Source organism: Amborella trichopoda, chromosome 10 (assembly GCF_054954075.1).
Source record: "Amborella trichopoda isolate Santa Cruz 75 chromosome 10, AtrichopodaSantaCruz75HAP2 v2.0, whole genome shotgun sequence".
NCBI classification, from domain to species: Eukaryota; Viridiplantae; Streptophyta; class Magnoliopsida; order Amborellales; family Amborellaceae; genus Amborella; species Amborella trichopoda.
In genome coordinates this window covers 929,486-944,483 of record NC_142345.1, presented here as the reverse complement: position 1 = coordinate 944,483, position 14,998 = coordinate 929,486, and the positions used below count along the sequence as shown (strand labels likewise).

Sequence of the window (14,998 nt, the reverse complement as noted above, 5' to 3'; positions counted from 1 at the left end):
AACCCTATTAAACTAGTAAAGCCTCACCTTAAAACCTACCAAAAATTGTGGTTATGGTGTTAGAAAACCTTCAAATTGATCATCTCAACCTTTACAATTATAGTTAAAAAAATAAGAATTCAAAACCCTAAAAATAGTGTATATTATAACACATTATCTAGATCGTCTATTTCGCTGTAAAAATAAATATTTACATGTCCGTAATATTTATACCATTTTGAGCTTCAAATTTTATAGTAGATTTTAAAAATCAATTTTATGGCATTACGGAAAGGGAAAAGTTTCTATAAGGATGCAACTTTAAAATGTAGAATTACAGATGCACCTCAAAAATCTATTGCAAAAGTTGTTTTAATGTTGAAAAGCCCTCTAGTTGATCATCTCGGCATCGAGATGTATGAATATAAAAATAATAATAATTTAAATCTCAGAAATAGTGCATCTTCCAACACATTATCTAGGGCGTCCATTTTCAAGATTTTCATATGTTTATAGATCTCCTTGATTTTAACTATTTTTGGAGTTTAAAAGATTCTAATTAGATATGAAAATAGATTTTAAGATAATCCTAATAATTTTTTACAACAAAATTACATGTATGATAAATTTTGGAGGTGCGTCTTAATTGGATTGTTTAAGGTTGCAACCTTATAGAAACTGCACCGTTACAGAAATTCTCGATACTCAAAGTACTTTCTGGATATGGATTCAAGGTCAAGATTTACTTTGTTTTCCTAAAACTTAAGACTTATAGAAACTACACTTTTTTTCTAAAAAAAAGGAAGAAAAAAGAAGCATGTTTGGGTACTCACACATATGAGTATTCTATTGATGTATTTATCTTTTTTTAGACACTTATATACTTGTTTTATAATATAAATATATTTAATAGAGAAAAATTTTATAATTAAGAAAGGTAAGATAGATATTTCTATAGAAATATAGTTATAGCTATTAGTGGTTAAGAAGTTATTATTGCTCTATGTGGATGATGTCATGATACTATTATTCTTTATAAATAATAAAAATAATGTCATTCTCTACTATAGATAACAAATTTTGTTTGTTTGTTTGTTTTATAAGAATTTCAAATTTATCTCTGTTTAATTACCTAAAAATACCTCTAAGCAAAAAGTTACTACACGGTGGAGTACAAATATTGAAAGTAAAAAATGTTAAGTACATTATATAAAGAAAAAGTTTATACAAGGTTGCAACCTTAAAATGTAGAATTCCAGATGCACCTCAAAAATCTATCGAAAATGTTGTTTTAATGTTGAAAGCCCTCTAATTGATCATTTCGACTTCGAGATGTATGAATATGAAAAAAAAATGTATCTTGCTACACATTATCCATACCATCCATTGTTTATAGATCTACTTGATTTTAACTATTTTTGGAGTTTAATTTTTTTTAATTATATATAAAAATATATTTTAAGATAATCCTAATATTTTTTTACAACAAAATTACATGTTATGATAAATTTTGGAGGTGCATCTTAATTAAATTGTTTAAGGTTGCAACCTTATAAAAACCACACCCTTAAATAGGTACTCATATTTAATCAAGGAAAATTGTTTCATGCGGCCTAGATCGCATTTCTACACATGCGGTCCAGAAAGTGTAAAGCATTCATTTTAGAGATGGATGCAAGTAGGTATTTCATCTAAAAACAATAGAAACTAACAGTCCAAATGTTTTTTTATTAGAATTATTATTTTTAATTTTTAAATATTATTTTATTTTCATGATCTCCATGTTAGAGATTATATGTCTTTAAAAAGTAAGTCTTAAAATCCATTTAAAAAATAGATTTACTCAATATTTTTTATTAGAATTATTATTTTTAAAATTTAAAATTTATTTTATTTTTATGATATCCATGTTAGAGATTACATGTCTTTAAAAAGTAAAGCTTAAAATCCATTTCAAAAATGGATTTACTAAAAGGCCCGTATTTCTATGTGGGCTTGGCGGTCCTATAATCTATTCTAACATAATCCAAAAAAGGAAAAGATAAATCCTTGATGGGATATATACGTCTTTGATAGGGTTGTCCTGCCCTTTTTGGCTCTATATAAAATGCTTAAAAAAGATGGAATTTAGACATTAGAAAGGAGCCAAAAAAATAAATACGGTTTGGTTTCGCGAAGAATCTCTTTCTCTTCTATGTTCTCTGCAACTCCTCTCTGTAATCTAATTCCTCGGTTCTTCTCTTCCATGAATTACAGGGATTTTCACATGGGTTCCTTTTCTCTCTAAACCTAATTTATCTGTTTTTTTTTTCGGAATTTTTTGGCTCACCATCGTTGAACACAAAGTTGTCTTCAACTTTTTTTTGGCTCAGTCCTGACCAGAGAGCTTCATTCTATCGATCATCGGATTTTTTTTGTTCTTCTAGGATTTCTTGTTCTTGCCTCTGTTTATTCTGTTTTCTGCAGTCTGTATCTTCCTGAAAACTACCCCCTTCGTTTCTGGGTTCCTGGTTTATTTGAGTTGTTATTATTATTTTTTTAAATTATAAAACTTCAGATTTTTCCTTTGAAACTCTCTAATTGCATCTCATATTCTTCCGCAACTTGTTCTATTACCAGTTTTTTTGGCTCCATTAATTCTTAGCCTATTTTTCATCTTATTCTTGGTAACTGTACGCTGCTGGTTCAGTTATGGCTTCTCTCAATTTGTCAGCTTCACTCCAGCCTTCTCAGTTCAAGCTATCTTCCGTTTATATAGCTTCCAGAAGGCAATTCCCTAGAGCTCTGAGCTTAAAACCATATAGGATTAGTGATATTCGGGATCTTTCTTTCTCACCTTTGCCGGAACATCAGAGAACGTACGTACAGTCGAGGTTTCCTTCAAAAACTTGGGGGTGTTCCCTTGATGGTTCTTGGGGTGTTAGGCGCCATGAAAAGGAGTATCAGATTGTGTGCTTGGCCGCTGCTGCTGCAGATGCAGAGGATCACGAAGTTGCTTCTTCTAAAGTGTAAGAACATTCATGGTTTTCTTTACTTTTCCTTTCCCCTAGAATTTCACTTTATTTGGGGTCCTTTATTTTTTTTATTTTATTTTTGAAGGTATTTATTGGCTATCTCTTCTTTTTTTTTTTCAGGGAAAATTCTACACAGAAATCAGCTTTGGTCACTGGCGGCTTTTTCTTCATGTGGTATGTAAATACGTCGTGAAATTAGACTGCTTATTTTTCTTTTTCTATTTTTTGAATAAGAATTCATGGTTAGGGAACTGGAAATTCATGAATAACAAAATAGATATCCTATTTATGAAAAATAATCTAAAAAAGTTATATTTATTTCTTTTTATTTTTACTTGGGTGGTAAATTGAGTGATCCAAAAAACAACCCGCCTAGAACGAAAAGCCCCATGTGGGCATTTTTCCAAAATAAAGGGGAAGGGGAAGGGGAAGGGCAAGGTTTATAAACCTTAAAACTATTTTGAGTGTTAAATTATTTTGATGGTTAAAACCAAAAGAACTAAAGAAAAAACTAAAATTTGAATTTGGATATATTCAACTTCGAAGTTTCTATAAATTGATCCAAATATCATCTTTTTGTTTTGGGTTCAATTTTTTCCATTTTGGACAAACATCATCTTTTTGTTTTGGATTCAACTTCGAATTTGAAGTTTCTAAAAAAAATAGATTCAAAATTTTCCATTTTGGAAGCTTACTAATCGATTGATCCAGGCTGCTCATTGAAGACTAAAGGGTCTTCTCGTCAAGTCTAGATTTGTGGATTATGAAATGGGATTGTATGGACTATGGAGTATGGAATATGGTCTATGGACTATGAATTATGGATTGTGACTGTTATTATATTTTATTTCTGGTTGTGTTAGTAGTCTAGTACTTTGGTTTGGAATTTGGATTATGGAATTTTAATGTGTTATGATTGTGTTAATGTGTTATTTTCATATACTTTTGGATTGGATGTGGCATGACTCCACATAAAAATGTATGAAAAAATGCCAGCCCTTTTTATACAAAATTTGAACTTAAAATAAGATTCATTTTCATGATTTGATCATTTGGTGATTGACTTTAATTAGCAATTGACTTTCTTTGTTTATATTTGTTTATTTTATTCATATTTAAATTTAGATGTTTGAATTTGGGAATTGTTGTTATTCTGAGTTTTCTGTGAGAAAGTTAAAAAATATTTGGGAGTCAGTGTCTATATATTTATTTAGCACTCCGGTTGAATCAGGTAGCACTGTGTGGATGATAGTAGGTCATCCGTTCAAGAATGCATATCTTTTAACTCCAAAGTCCAACTGACTATCTCTTTGACCAATAGCTGCATGAATGTTGAAATGCATGCAGCATAAAACTTGAAAGACATTCAGATATGACATGAACTTTTGACATGCATGCGTACGTGCATACACGTATATGTCCATGTAAACACACGAGCATGCATGCATGCACAGAAGTGTGCATGCATATGCTCTCTTAATACCTGATGAAACTTTTCGATGTAAGTTAATTGAGTATATTCTACTATTTGACCATATCATTACCAAATATCTGTCCATTAATTCTTTTACTGTTTAGGAAGAAAAATATCCAATCTCTTGTTATGTTGATTAATCTCTCCGTTTTGCTCTATGCAGGTACTTCTTGAATGTAATTTTCAATATACTGAACAAGAAGGTTTATAACTATTTTCCATATCCATAGTAAGTTCTCTGTGCTCTATGTAGTTCTATGTTTTCCTGAAAAGGCTTTTTATTTTTATTTTTATTTTTGAAAAGACTGTGTAGTTCTATGATCTTTTGATTCTTTTTTATTATTTTTTCCAGTCTTGTTAGCATTGACTAAAATGTTATCGTTCCTGCTACATATGTATTTACGGTTGGAGTATATTCTTGGGATCTTGTGAAATTTTTATGAACCGATGAGCTCTTGATAGTGAGACCCTGTAATAGGACTTGGAAGTACTTGGATTTCCTTCTTTTGTCTTCTTCCTTTTTTCTTTAACGGTTTTTACTGTGAGTAATTGACGAAGCACAATGCTTTCTGTAGTTCTAAAGGCAACATCAATGGAATCCCCTCTGTAATTGTTTCGACTCTCAATAGTCTATTTGATATTTAATGAAGATTTCAACTGAATCTTTGGTTTTATTTATTTATTTATTTCGAAAGTCCCATGTCTTTAATGCTTATGAGTGTCTACCGAGAAATTTTAACGTAAGTTTGAGTGGGCTCTTAGACTACCATGGTACTAATCCACTTATGAACCCTAGGTTCTTCAGCAAAGGATTTTTGTAGATTGCAGAGCTCTTTTCTCATAGTTCTTGGAGTACTGAGTTATAATTTTGTGTTCCTATTAACTTCTTGGAGTGCTTGCTACAGTTTTGTCTCAGTCGTTCATCTTATGGTGGGGGTTGCTTATTGCCTTGTCTGCTGGTCTGTTGGGCTGCCAAAACGCGCTGTAAGTATAGTTGGATGACATTTGTTATATTGCTTTACATGTGCTCTTATAGTCATATCTATTTACACATGTGTCCTAAAATAGGTCACATTAATACTCTTACATTTGCATGCATCTATAGATGCATATACACTTACATTCGCATGAATGATGTACCTATGCAAATGTTTGTCAAATGAACATTTTGACATGGCATTTTGAGATGATATTTACTCGTAGTGTTCCCATATTGTGATATCAAAGTATATCTTATATTAATCAGCAACTGATCACGAGTCTCATTTTCTGGCCTTTTATTTCTTAGAATACATCTCGTGACTGTTACAACATTATCTAGCTTCTTATGATGTGACTTTGTTTTAACATCCGAGCAGCCAATTGATAAGGAGCTGTTTTTGCTTCTCACTCCTGTGGCGTTTTGTCATGCATTGGGACACGTTATGACGAATGTCTCATTTGCCACTGTTGCCGTCTCTTTCACACACACTATTAAAGGTATGTGTGTTTTTTTTTTCTCTTCATATTAAGTAGGCCTGGATGATGATGATTAAGTAGGCTCTTTGTTTTTTCCTTCTTCTTCTTCTTCTAATTTTAAGTAGTTTTTTTTTTCTTTGTTAGCTATTGAGTCAAAATAATTGAAACTCTGACAATATTGAAGCTCTCATCTGCCATGTGATTTGTGAATTTTAAATCATCATCCAAGCCTTGTCTCAATTATTTGGGGTCGGCTACATGAGTCTTGTTCCTCTATTATAGGTTTAGGATTCATGATAAGATGTGGCAAATTTGTACATTGATTGCTGACCTAACGCAACCCACCTCCTTTGTCGGGGCTTGGGATGTGTTAAGGGAAAGTTTAAGATCCTCACCCTTATTAGACCAATTTTAAATCTAATGCCAAATGGAATTGTGTAGATTGCCTGTCAATGCGTATGGGTTTTCATAGTCATTTGTGATCATCCTGAATTGGGGTGTTCCTTGTGAACCAATTAATGAATTGATAATGAAAGGAAAATTACTGGAAGAATAGAGTGAAGCCCACTTAGAAAAGCCCACGCTTGACGCTATGAAACTCGAATTCGGGCATGAGATTTAATTTTAAATTTTTATCTTTTTAATGAAAGTGGTCTTGAAACTGAAACTTTTTAATAAATTTGGGGAAAATCTGGTTGTTAGAGTTCTCGAACCTTCTTCACAACACTTATTTTCTCAAAGGCCCTTGCTCCTTTGAAGTATTTTATTCTCTAAATCTGCTTATTCCCTTAGTTTTTTTGCTTTGTTTAACATTTCTCAAGAAAAACTCTTCTTTCAATATTGCTAAATAGTTCAAAAAGTATAAATTGCTTATAATATACATTACATAGTTCCTGTTTCTTAGTACTAGCACTTTGTTGAGTAATTCATGACATTATTAGAAGAGTTATGCAATTTTTGTGTTTGCTAATTAAAATCATTATGGTGGCTGCACTTTCATAGCGTTGGAACCTTTCTTCAATGCTGCTGCTTCTCAGTTTGTTTTGGGTCATCAGATCCCCTTTGCCCTTTGGTTATCATTGGCTCCTGTTGTTATTGGTGAGTCATGGTGCTCTATGGCCTTCCTTTTCTCTTTTGGGGTACAAACTACTGGTTTATCTTCCAGCCCTTGCTTTTACAGTCTATAATTCAGATATTTTTCTTCTTCATGTACTCTAGGTGTATCTATGGCTTCTCTTACGGAGCTTTCCTTCAACTGGACTGGGTTCATTAGTGCAATGGTTTCAAATATTGCATTCACCTATAGAAGTATCTACTCAAAGAAGGCTATGGTATGATACATATTTTGATTTTTTTTTTTGAGGTGTAGTTCCATGTCAACTGGGATTATGATATGTGAGAGAGAGAGAGAGAGAGAGAGAGAGAGAGAGTAGAAGCCACCATTGGGGTCATGTCCTGCAATGGTGGTCTCCACACTCCTTCCAGGTCCTTCATTTCATCAGACAGTCAAGGTCGTAATGGAGTATGGTTTTCCATATTCCATTGGACTACTGTATTTTCTTGTCAGCGTGGAAAATGAATCATTCTTACCGGTACAAATATGACTGTAATTGCCCTTTTCTCTGTTTTCATCATCTAACACGTGCTTACCTTGTCTCCAATAATTGAAACAGACTGGCATGGACAGCACAAATGTATACGCTTACATTTCGATAATTGCACTTCTGTTTTGCCTACCTCCTGCCATAATTGTATGTTTCTTTTTTGCTGTTCTTTGATTTTACCTGGGGCACTTGGCTTTGGATATTTTGTTTATTTATGTGTCGCTTATTGCTTTGTATCCAATACTCTTGCAGATTGAGGGGCCCCAACTGGCGCAGCATGGTTTTGCTGATGCAATTGCAAAAGTGGGCCTTTATAAGTTCCTCTCTGACCTATTCTGGATTGGCATGTTCTATCATCTTTATAACCAGGTGTGTGATGCTATAGTTATTTTTTTCATGGGTACATTCACCTTTTTTACCCTCTTTTTTTGGGGTAACTTAAAAGGAGAAGTATATTATTGTTCAATGACTCTGAGAATCATAGTTCATTTAGGCCTTGGCTGTTCGATGAAATAAACTGTGATGGAACGAGTTGGACCAACTGGAACAGGACGTGACCATATGATGCGTCTGAGTCTCAACATCATCATCCATTCATTTCATTGGGCTGTCATGATCACAATGGAATATGATTTCCCACTTGCATTGGGCTACAGCATATTTTCCCTTCTTAGACCAAGAAAACAAGCAAGGAAATATCCGTCTCTAATTCTCTCTAGCTTCATCTCTTTCTTGTTTTAGGTGGTAATAAATCAATTTATCTTCTCACATTGATGGTAAATCTTTATTTATTGGCTTCCAATATTTTGACTGCAGGTCGCTACAAATACTCTTGAACGAGTTGCGCCCCTCACACATGCTGTTGGCAACGTGTTAAAGCGAGTGTTTGTGATAGGATTCTCCATTGTGGCATTTGGTAATTGAAGTCCTCTTTCCTAATCTTTGGAATTGTTTTGTTGTGCTCTGTAATGACAACGTTTGTTAGTCTTGTCTTTTACTTTCTTATAAATTTCTTTTACTTTTCCAAGGCAAGCTGCTTTTTGCATGCTCATCCTTTGTCTTTAAGCTATAAAATAGTATATAAGTATGCAATGATCCTATGCCTTATGGAAATGCATAGTTCATTTGGGACGTCACCTTCTGATGAAATGATGGATGTTGATAGGGAGAATGAATGGGACCCTCCAGAACGTGCGACTCTCTCCATCACTGTCCATCATTGCTTTTGATGGTGATGGCCCCAATGGGTTATGGTTTCCTTCTTCCATTGCATTATGATTACAATCTCATATCCTCCTATCCTATGTATGACCTTTCACACTCAGGTCCAAAATCTTGAACTTCAAACAGTTTTGTCCTGTGGTATTAATTAAAATTTGAGATTTTACGATGCATTTCATCCAAATTTCAGACATATATCGCAAGTACCCAGACAAAAAGGAAAAACACTAAAAAATGAGTACTTAGACGTAAAATGGCTGGAAGGGCTAATAGAAGCCCCGCCGGCTCACTGCTTCCTGGCAATGAAGTAGAGACTTCCCATTTGGCTGTGAATTTGAAGAAGTATATTGTGTTCTTGATTTCTTGGTTTCAAATTTCTTGACGGAAAAATTCAGTTGATTTTCTGGTTTTCTAACCAATCTATGGATTTTTGAATTATACAGATATCTTTTTGTTTACTGTATTTTAAGATTCTCATGCTTGCAATAATTTTTTGATTGTTTTTCTGAATCTAATTTTGGTTGTCTTTTTTAAAACTTATACAGGGAATAAGATCTCTACCCAGACGGGTATTGGTACAGTGATTGCAATTGTAGGTGTCGCGCTCTATTCTCTCATTAAGGCAAACATGGAGGAGCACAAAAAGGTATGTTACTTTAAAGAGAAAATATATATGTTGTACAGAGTATGTTACTTTAGGGAAAATATTAGATGCACTACAAATCTTGCCTGAAAACACAATTCGTGTGGACAAACCTGCAAATTTATTTTCTTGACCTTGATAATCATGGATATGAAGAAAAAATGGATTTCAAGTAACACATTTTTTGGAAAATATCCTCTTGGTCATATATCCGTCAGATTTATACTATTTTTGGAGCTTCAAAATTCCATTATCAAGGGCAAGCCATCACAATTGTTTCTTGCATTAGAACCACATAGTCCACTGGGGTTTTGGGGTGTGGGTTTATCAACTATGGTAAAGCCATGGCCATTTGAAAACCACACGTATAAATTGATTTTCTGTTCTTTTAGGTATATCAGCCTAAATAGTGCAGCAACATTGCGAAATGCAAAACCAGCATCATTCTTTAAGAAAATTTGCGGTTCTTTCTTTGAATGTGAAATACTAGTGCCAATTACCTTCATACCAGTAGCCCTTCTTTCTCTCTCTAACATATTTCTTGTTTTTTTGTTTTCTGATAATTTCAAAAGGCTGCTGCTTCCTGAGGAACTGTAAAATATTTTTGGCGTTTGTATCTATTTTCATTCACTGATGAAGAATTGTGTGAATCCCCCACCAATTATGGCATTCGGGGCATGCTCAATAATGAAAGCCTTTTAACCATTTGCACGGTTATATGGAAAGCTTAGTATTCTTTCTTGGCTAAATGTATGAACGCCTTTAACAAAAATGAGTCTATAAGGCTTATGCGTCATAAAAACAAAATAAAGCCTCCTTGTCTGGAAAATACTTTTGGTGACGACGGCTCTAAAATCAATTTCCAACACCGATAAAAAAAATTGAAATTAAAACATGGTGTAGATCTTGTGGATATGTGAATACTTAGTTTTAAAGCAAAATGGACAGTCTAGATAATTAGTTACAATATCCACTATTTTTATAGCTTGAAATCTTAAATTTTTTTTTTCACAATGGTAATGTTCAAGTCGAGATGATTGATGTAATGGCTTTTGAATGCTTGGCTTGCAATTTCTGATGAGTTATGAAGTGAGGATTTACTTATTTTGATAGGGTTGCAACCCTATCAAACCATTTTCTATTGTCTTAATTATTCATGCTGTAAGTTTTTGGCTTAATGATTGCCCTTTGGCAAATCATCTCATCATAAAAGTTATGGTTTCTCAAAGAAAATAATTTTTTGGCTTAATGATTGCCCTTTGGCTATTCATCGCATCATAAAAGTTATGGTTTCTCAATTCTCAAGAAAATAAAAAACTTGTTTTTGTCAGGTGGAAACCTTTTGGCTTTGATTGTCTAAAAAAAGTACAAAAAAACCTAAAAAAGAGGGAGAATATGTTTAACGTAAAATCAAACAGAATAGGTTAAAAAAATAGTGAAAAAATAGATTTTGAAAAAGTTGATTTATGAGGGGGGAGTTTTAGAATAATAAAAAAGAAGAGAAAATGTAAAGATAAGTATTCAGGCCAAAACACTTTTCAATATTCGTTAAAATGATAGAAAATACAAAAGAGATATTACAAATGAACTTCTTATTTTTTTAAATTTTTTTTTGAACTTTTTCTTTTAATATCCTTGAGTCAGATGATCCAACTCAAGGATACTAAGACTCACCAAGGTGGCGAGTCTAAGTTGGTTCGGCCATGTTTTTGCACACTGGTTGATATCGGGTTTTTCTATTTTCTTGTTTTTTCGATTTTGATACAAAGCACTATATATTAAAAATTTGGGAAAACACCTCAAATCTCAACGAAAATATCGAAAAATGTAGTTGTGGGTCGAAAAGCAAATTCTTCATCTCTACCGCTCATGGATCTTTTCTTTTTTGGACAAGGTTTACAAAATACAATCCTATGGGCAAATAATTGTCGATTACAAATTTAGAAGCATTCATGCCTAACTTTGCAAGAATGAGCTATAGCCATATCATTCGCCTCTCTATAAACATGTCAAAAGTCTAGTTCTAGACTAGTAATTTCATCCATTAAGTGGAACCAGAGGCCTTAAGTGCCGTGGTGGTTTCCAAATCTTTTTACACCAAGCAATACAAAATTGGCCACCACATCGCTCTTTAACTACTCGAATGCCATGGAATAAAGCATTAACTTTGCATTATTTGTTGTTCTTGTCAAAAGAGGAGTTCATACTCTCTCTGTTGGTTATTTTATTTATGTAATCTTGTATTTTTGCTCGAACATCTTGTATTTTATGTATGAATTAATGATAAGTCGTACGTTACCGTTCAAAAAAAAAAAAAAAAAAAAAAAAAAAGAAAAAAAAAACTTAACGTTATTTGCTGTCTCTGTTCTACATGGCCCATAGTAACAACACCCATCAAAGTTGAGCACGCATTCTTGAAGTGGTGGTTTCCATCTTTCTTTAGCTCTTGACAAAGAGTTAGCTTGCCACATAAGTCTCTCAAATTTAAAATAATATCAACCTTTAATACGCCTGCTACCCTCTTTTGTTATTGAGAACCATAATCATACTGTATGCATAATCTTTTCTTGGATTCATTGAAAAGGCAGTACATCTCCTCCAAAGTTCCTTCGATTATATTCCAACATTTTCTCGCAAAGCAATGATCCTTTAAAAATATTCCAAATAACTTCCCCCCTTGTTGGAAGTCTTGAAATACATATAACTTCCCCTCTCTTTGGAAGTCTTAAAAGACACAGATTTTCTATAATCACCATATGGCCTTGTGGTAGAATTAGGGGTTTCTTATCAAAGACAGGACCACTTCAAGAGACTACTTGAAAGGGCAATGAAGGAAAAGATGTTTGACAATAAAATTTCCCCTTTTTCTCATATTATCTACTGTTAGAGTTATGCAACATAGGATTCAAATAAAAATCCTAACCTTATTCGGAATAGCCCATTTTCAAATCCTATAAATTCTCCTGTCACTCCATCTTAAACGATCATGAAATAACCTTATATATACATATTTGATCGAGAAAAACTCTATCACTTTCCTCCTCCCAAACCACCTCATCATCTCCCTCTCTAGAAACATGCATCTCTTGCAATGAATTTAACGGCTCAGATCTCTAGAAACATGCATCTCTTGCAATGAATTTAACAACTCAATCAATTGGGATGTGATCCTATTTGACTGAAAAAAACACTATTGCGATTTTGTCGGAGGATATATTTTTTTATTTTTTTTATTTTCATTATTTTTATTTTCTTTTGGCAAAGATCACTTACATGTAGTCTTATTACAATAACTCTTGCTTCAAAGAAAATAAAACTAAAAAATCCAAGATCTTAAAAACCTTGATGTCTTTAAACCAATTTTCTTTTAAACAAAAAAAATATCCATATTTCTTATGCTCGGGAATATAAAGACAATAAATATGACAAGAAACAAAATAGAGTGCTGGAGATTACTTCAATCGAGATTATTACACTCACATCGAGTCACCACCATCCGATGGCAAGGGATCAATGATCAATCTTCAATCTCAACCGGGAAAGCAAGTTTAGGACAAACCTTCTAATGGAATTATGAACTCCTTTATCACAAAAATCAAACCCTTAAGTGAATCCCCTAACAACTTAGTTTGAGAGATATGCTTCTCTTTTCTACCACAACCCTATAGTTTAAAAACCCTAATTACAGATGAGAGATTATGAGAGAGCTAGGAGAACTACCATGAGAGAGATATCAAATATGAGAGAGTGGGGCATACCCTTTTGGGTCTCTTGAGAGAGAGAGACTTTCTTAACAGAGAAGAGAGAAATTTTAAGTGGGGCTACCTCTTTGTGGGATAAAAGAGATCTATGGGAATTAGGTGTAAGAGATAATGTGCAGAGATTTTGCGTAGAGACAATTCATTTTTATAGGCTTTGAATAAGATTAGGGTTTTTTAGAGTTTTTCTTGACTTGCCTCTACTTGTGATATTGAATACGAACCATTGGTCTTGGGTGACTTGTGGGGTAAAAGTTTTGAGCCATTCATTTCATAGATGGGCCATCAACATTATGAAGGTGCTAGAACTTTTATCTTCCATTCCTAAATCATTTTTCCATCAATAAAAATTCAATAAATAATTCTATTCATTATATAGTGCTTACCAAAATTATGCACAAGCTTTCTCATGCTTTCAAAAAATCCTTTGAAAGCTTCCTCAAGGTAAAATCTTTCCAAAACACGTCAAAACTTTCTCTTCAAGCCACATCTTGAAATAACACAAGGAAAATTTTATTAGGGTGAGGTGTACCACCCTAGGTGGTACTTCATGGGCCCCACCCACATGCAATGGTTGAACCATTAACATATTGGGCTTCCCATGCAATATTAAAATTATTAAAATTAATTATATGATTTTTAAAAATCTATAAAATCAAATTTGAGTATTTAAATCAATCTAAAATCAATATATCTGTTTTTATAAATCCAAATTTGATAAATAAAATAACTAGAGATCTAGAAAAATTCAAACAATAATTCTAAAAATCATATATCATATCATATATCATTAAAACAAATACAATTAAATTCATTAGATGGAAAAATGATCCATATGGTTTAGGAATTAAATAAATAAACGTTAAGGCACTTCACCTTCAACTGTGGACTACGGTCCACACTTACTTTATCAAACCGACCCAACGTTTTTCATGACTTACTGTCTATATAGGGGCTCATTACAGTCCAAATGTTTGAAAATATGCCCCACGCATTTGATTCCATTTTTGTCTTGATTCAGCAATTCTTTTCATACTTTGACGATTAAATTTTGGATCAAGTGAATGATTTATTGTTATTTTCAGTATAATAATTATCTGATGATAGGAAAGGCCGGAGTAACGGTTTTGTTTATTTGATGATTTTTTGTTCTTTTCATAGCTAAAGGATTAAATTCTATTGAGTAATGGTTTTATTTGTTTGATCTATTCTCTGCCTTGCTAGACTTGAAGAATTAGGATCGAGAATTGGGAGATTCACAGCTTACTCTGCGTATTTTGAATGGGGAACTGTATGGGGCAGTGAGAGTAGAGGCTCTGGTTTGAAGTTTTGTGATGAAGATATTTGGTTCAAAGCAATAAAGTAGAAGTCATGAGAGCTTCTCGCTCATGTATTTTCAAGGCCAAAAAATATTCTTCATAGAGAGAGAGAGAGAGATGAAACAATGTTGTAATCATATAATTCGAATTTGAATTTTATGCAAGCAATGCTAATGGAGATCTCACTCTCTCTCTCTTAAATTTCAAAACAATTGATGTATTTTATCTTGTGCCTACATGAGTAAAGTTTTTCTTATTCAATGGGAAGTGTTTTGGCCCTCTCTCTCTCTCTCTCTCTCTTTATATGCCTTGTATATGTTATTGGTTATGAATAACATTTGATACGAAAATGGGCCTAAGAATAACTTGATGGAAAAAATTACTAATTTTATTGTAATTTTTCTCTCTCTATATATATATATACACACACATATCTTATGTCCATGTAAATTAATATGAATTTCTTATGAATATAGCATATGGTTATCTTCTTGCAGCTGCATGAGTCTAATGGAATGTAAAAAGAGA

At 33.0% G+C, this 14,998-nt stretch overlaps 1 protein-coding gene across 4 annotated transcripts; it reads left to right on the top strand.

Annotated features, from left to right (window-relative positions):
* Nucleotides 1-2,120: 2,120 nt before the first annotated feature.
* On the top strand, nt 2,121-14,731 carry LOC18428022 (triose phosphate/phosphate translocator, chloroplastic). 4 transcript variants are annotated; one of them, XR_016043283.1, is made up of 12 exons: nt 2,121-2,987; nt 3,114-3,167; nt 4,631-4,696; nt 5,373-5,451; nt 5,826-5,946; nt 6,928-7,023; nt 7,144-7,256; nt 7,599-7,676; nt 7,782-7,898; nt 8,023-8,445; nt 9,296-9,396; nt 14,376-14,731. XR_016043283.1 is itself a non-coding variant. In XM_011622804.3 (12 exons), exons 1-12 carry the CDS (start codon nt 2,671-2,673, stop codon nt 14,379-14,381), a joined length of 1,248 nt encoding a protein of 415 aa, XP_011621106.1. In that variant the 5' UTR covers nt 2,121-2,670; the 3' UTR covers nt 14,382-14,731. The 4 variants fall into 4 exon arrangements, 2 of the variants coding, with proteins under 2 accessions (XP_011621106.1, XP_006837125.1); XR_016043282.1 differs by lacking the exon at nt 14,376-14,731 and adding an exon at nt 9,966-10,110; XM_011622804.3 differs by having other exon boundaries at nt 8,346-8,445.
* Nucleotides 14,732-14,998: the final 267 nt, after the last annotated feature.

What these genes read in the sequence shown, in the direction of transcription:
- LOC18428022 (XM_006837062.4), top strand. Translation starts at nt 2,671, where the DNA reads ATGGCTTCTCTCAATTTGTCAGCTTCACTCCAGCCTTCTCAGTTCAAG. An exon ending in TCTACTCAAAGAAGGCTATG is followed by an intron (nt 7,257 to 7,598) that starts GTATGATACATA and finishes TAATTGAAACAG; the next exon opens with ACTGGCATGGACAGCACAAA. An exon ending in ATTCTCCATTGTGGCATTTG is followed by an intron (nt 8,446 to 9,295) that starts GTAATTGAAGTC and finishes AAACTTATACAG; the next exon opens with GGAATAAGATCTCTACCCAG.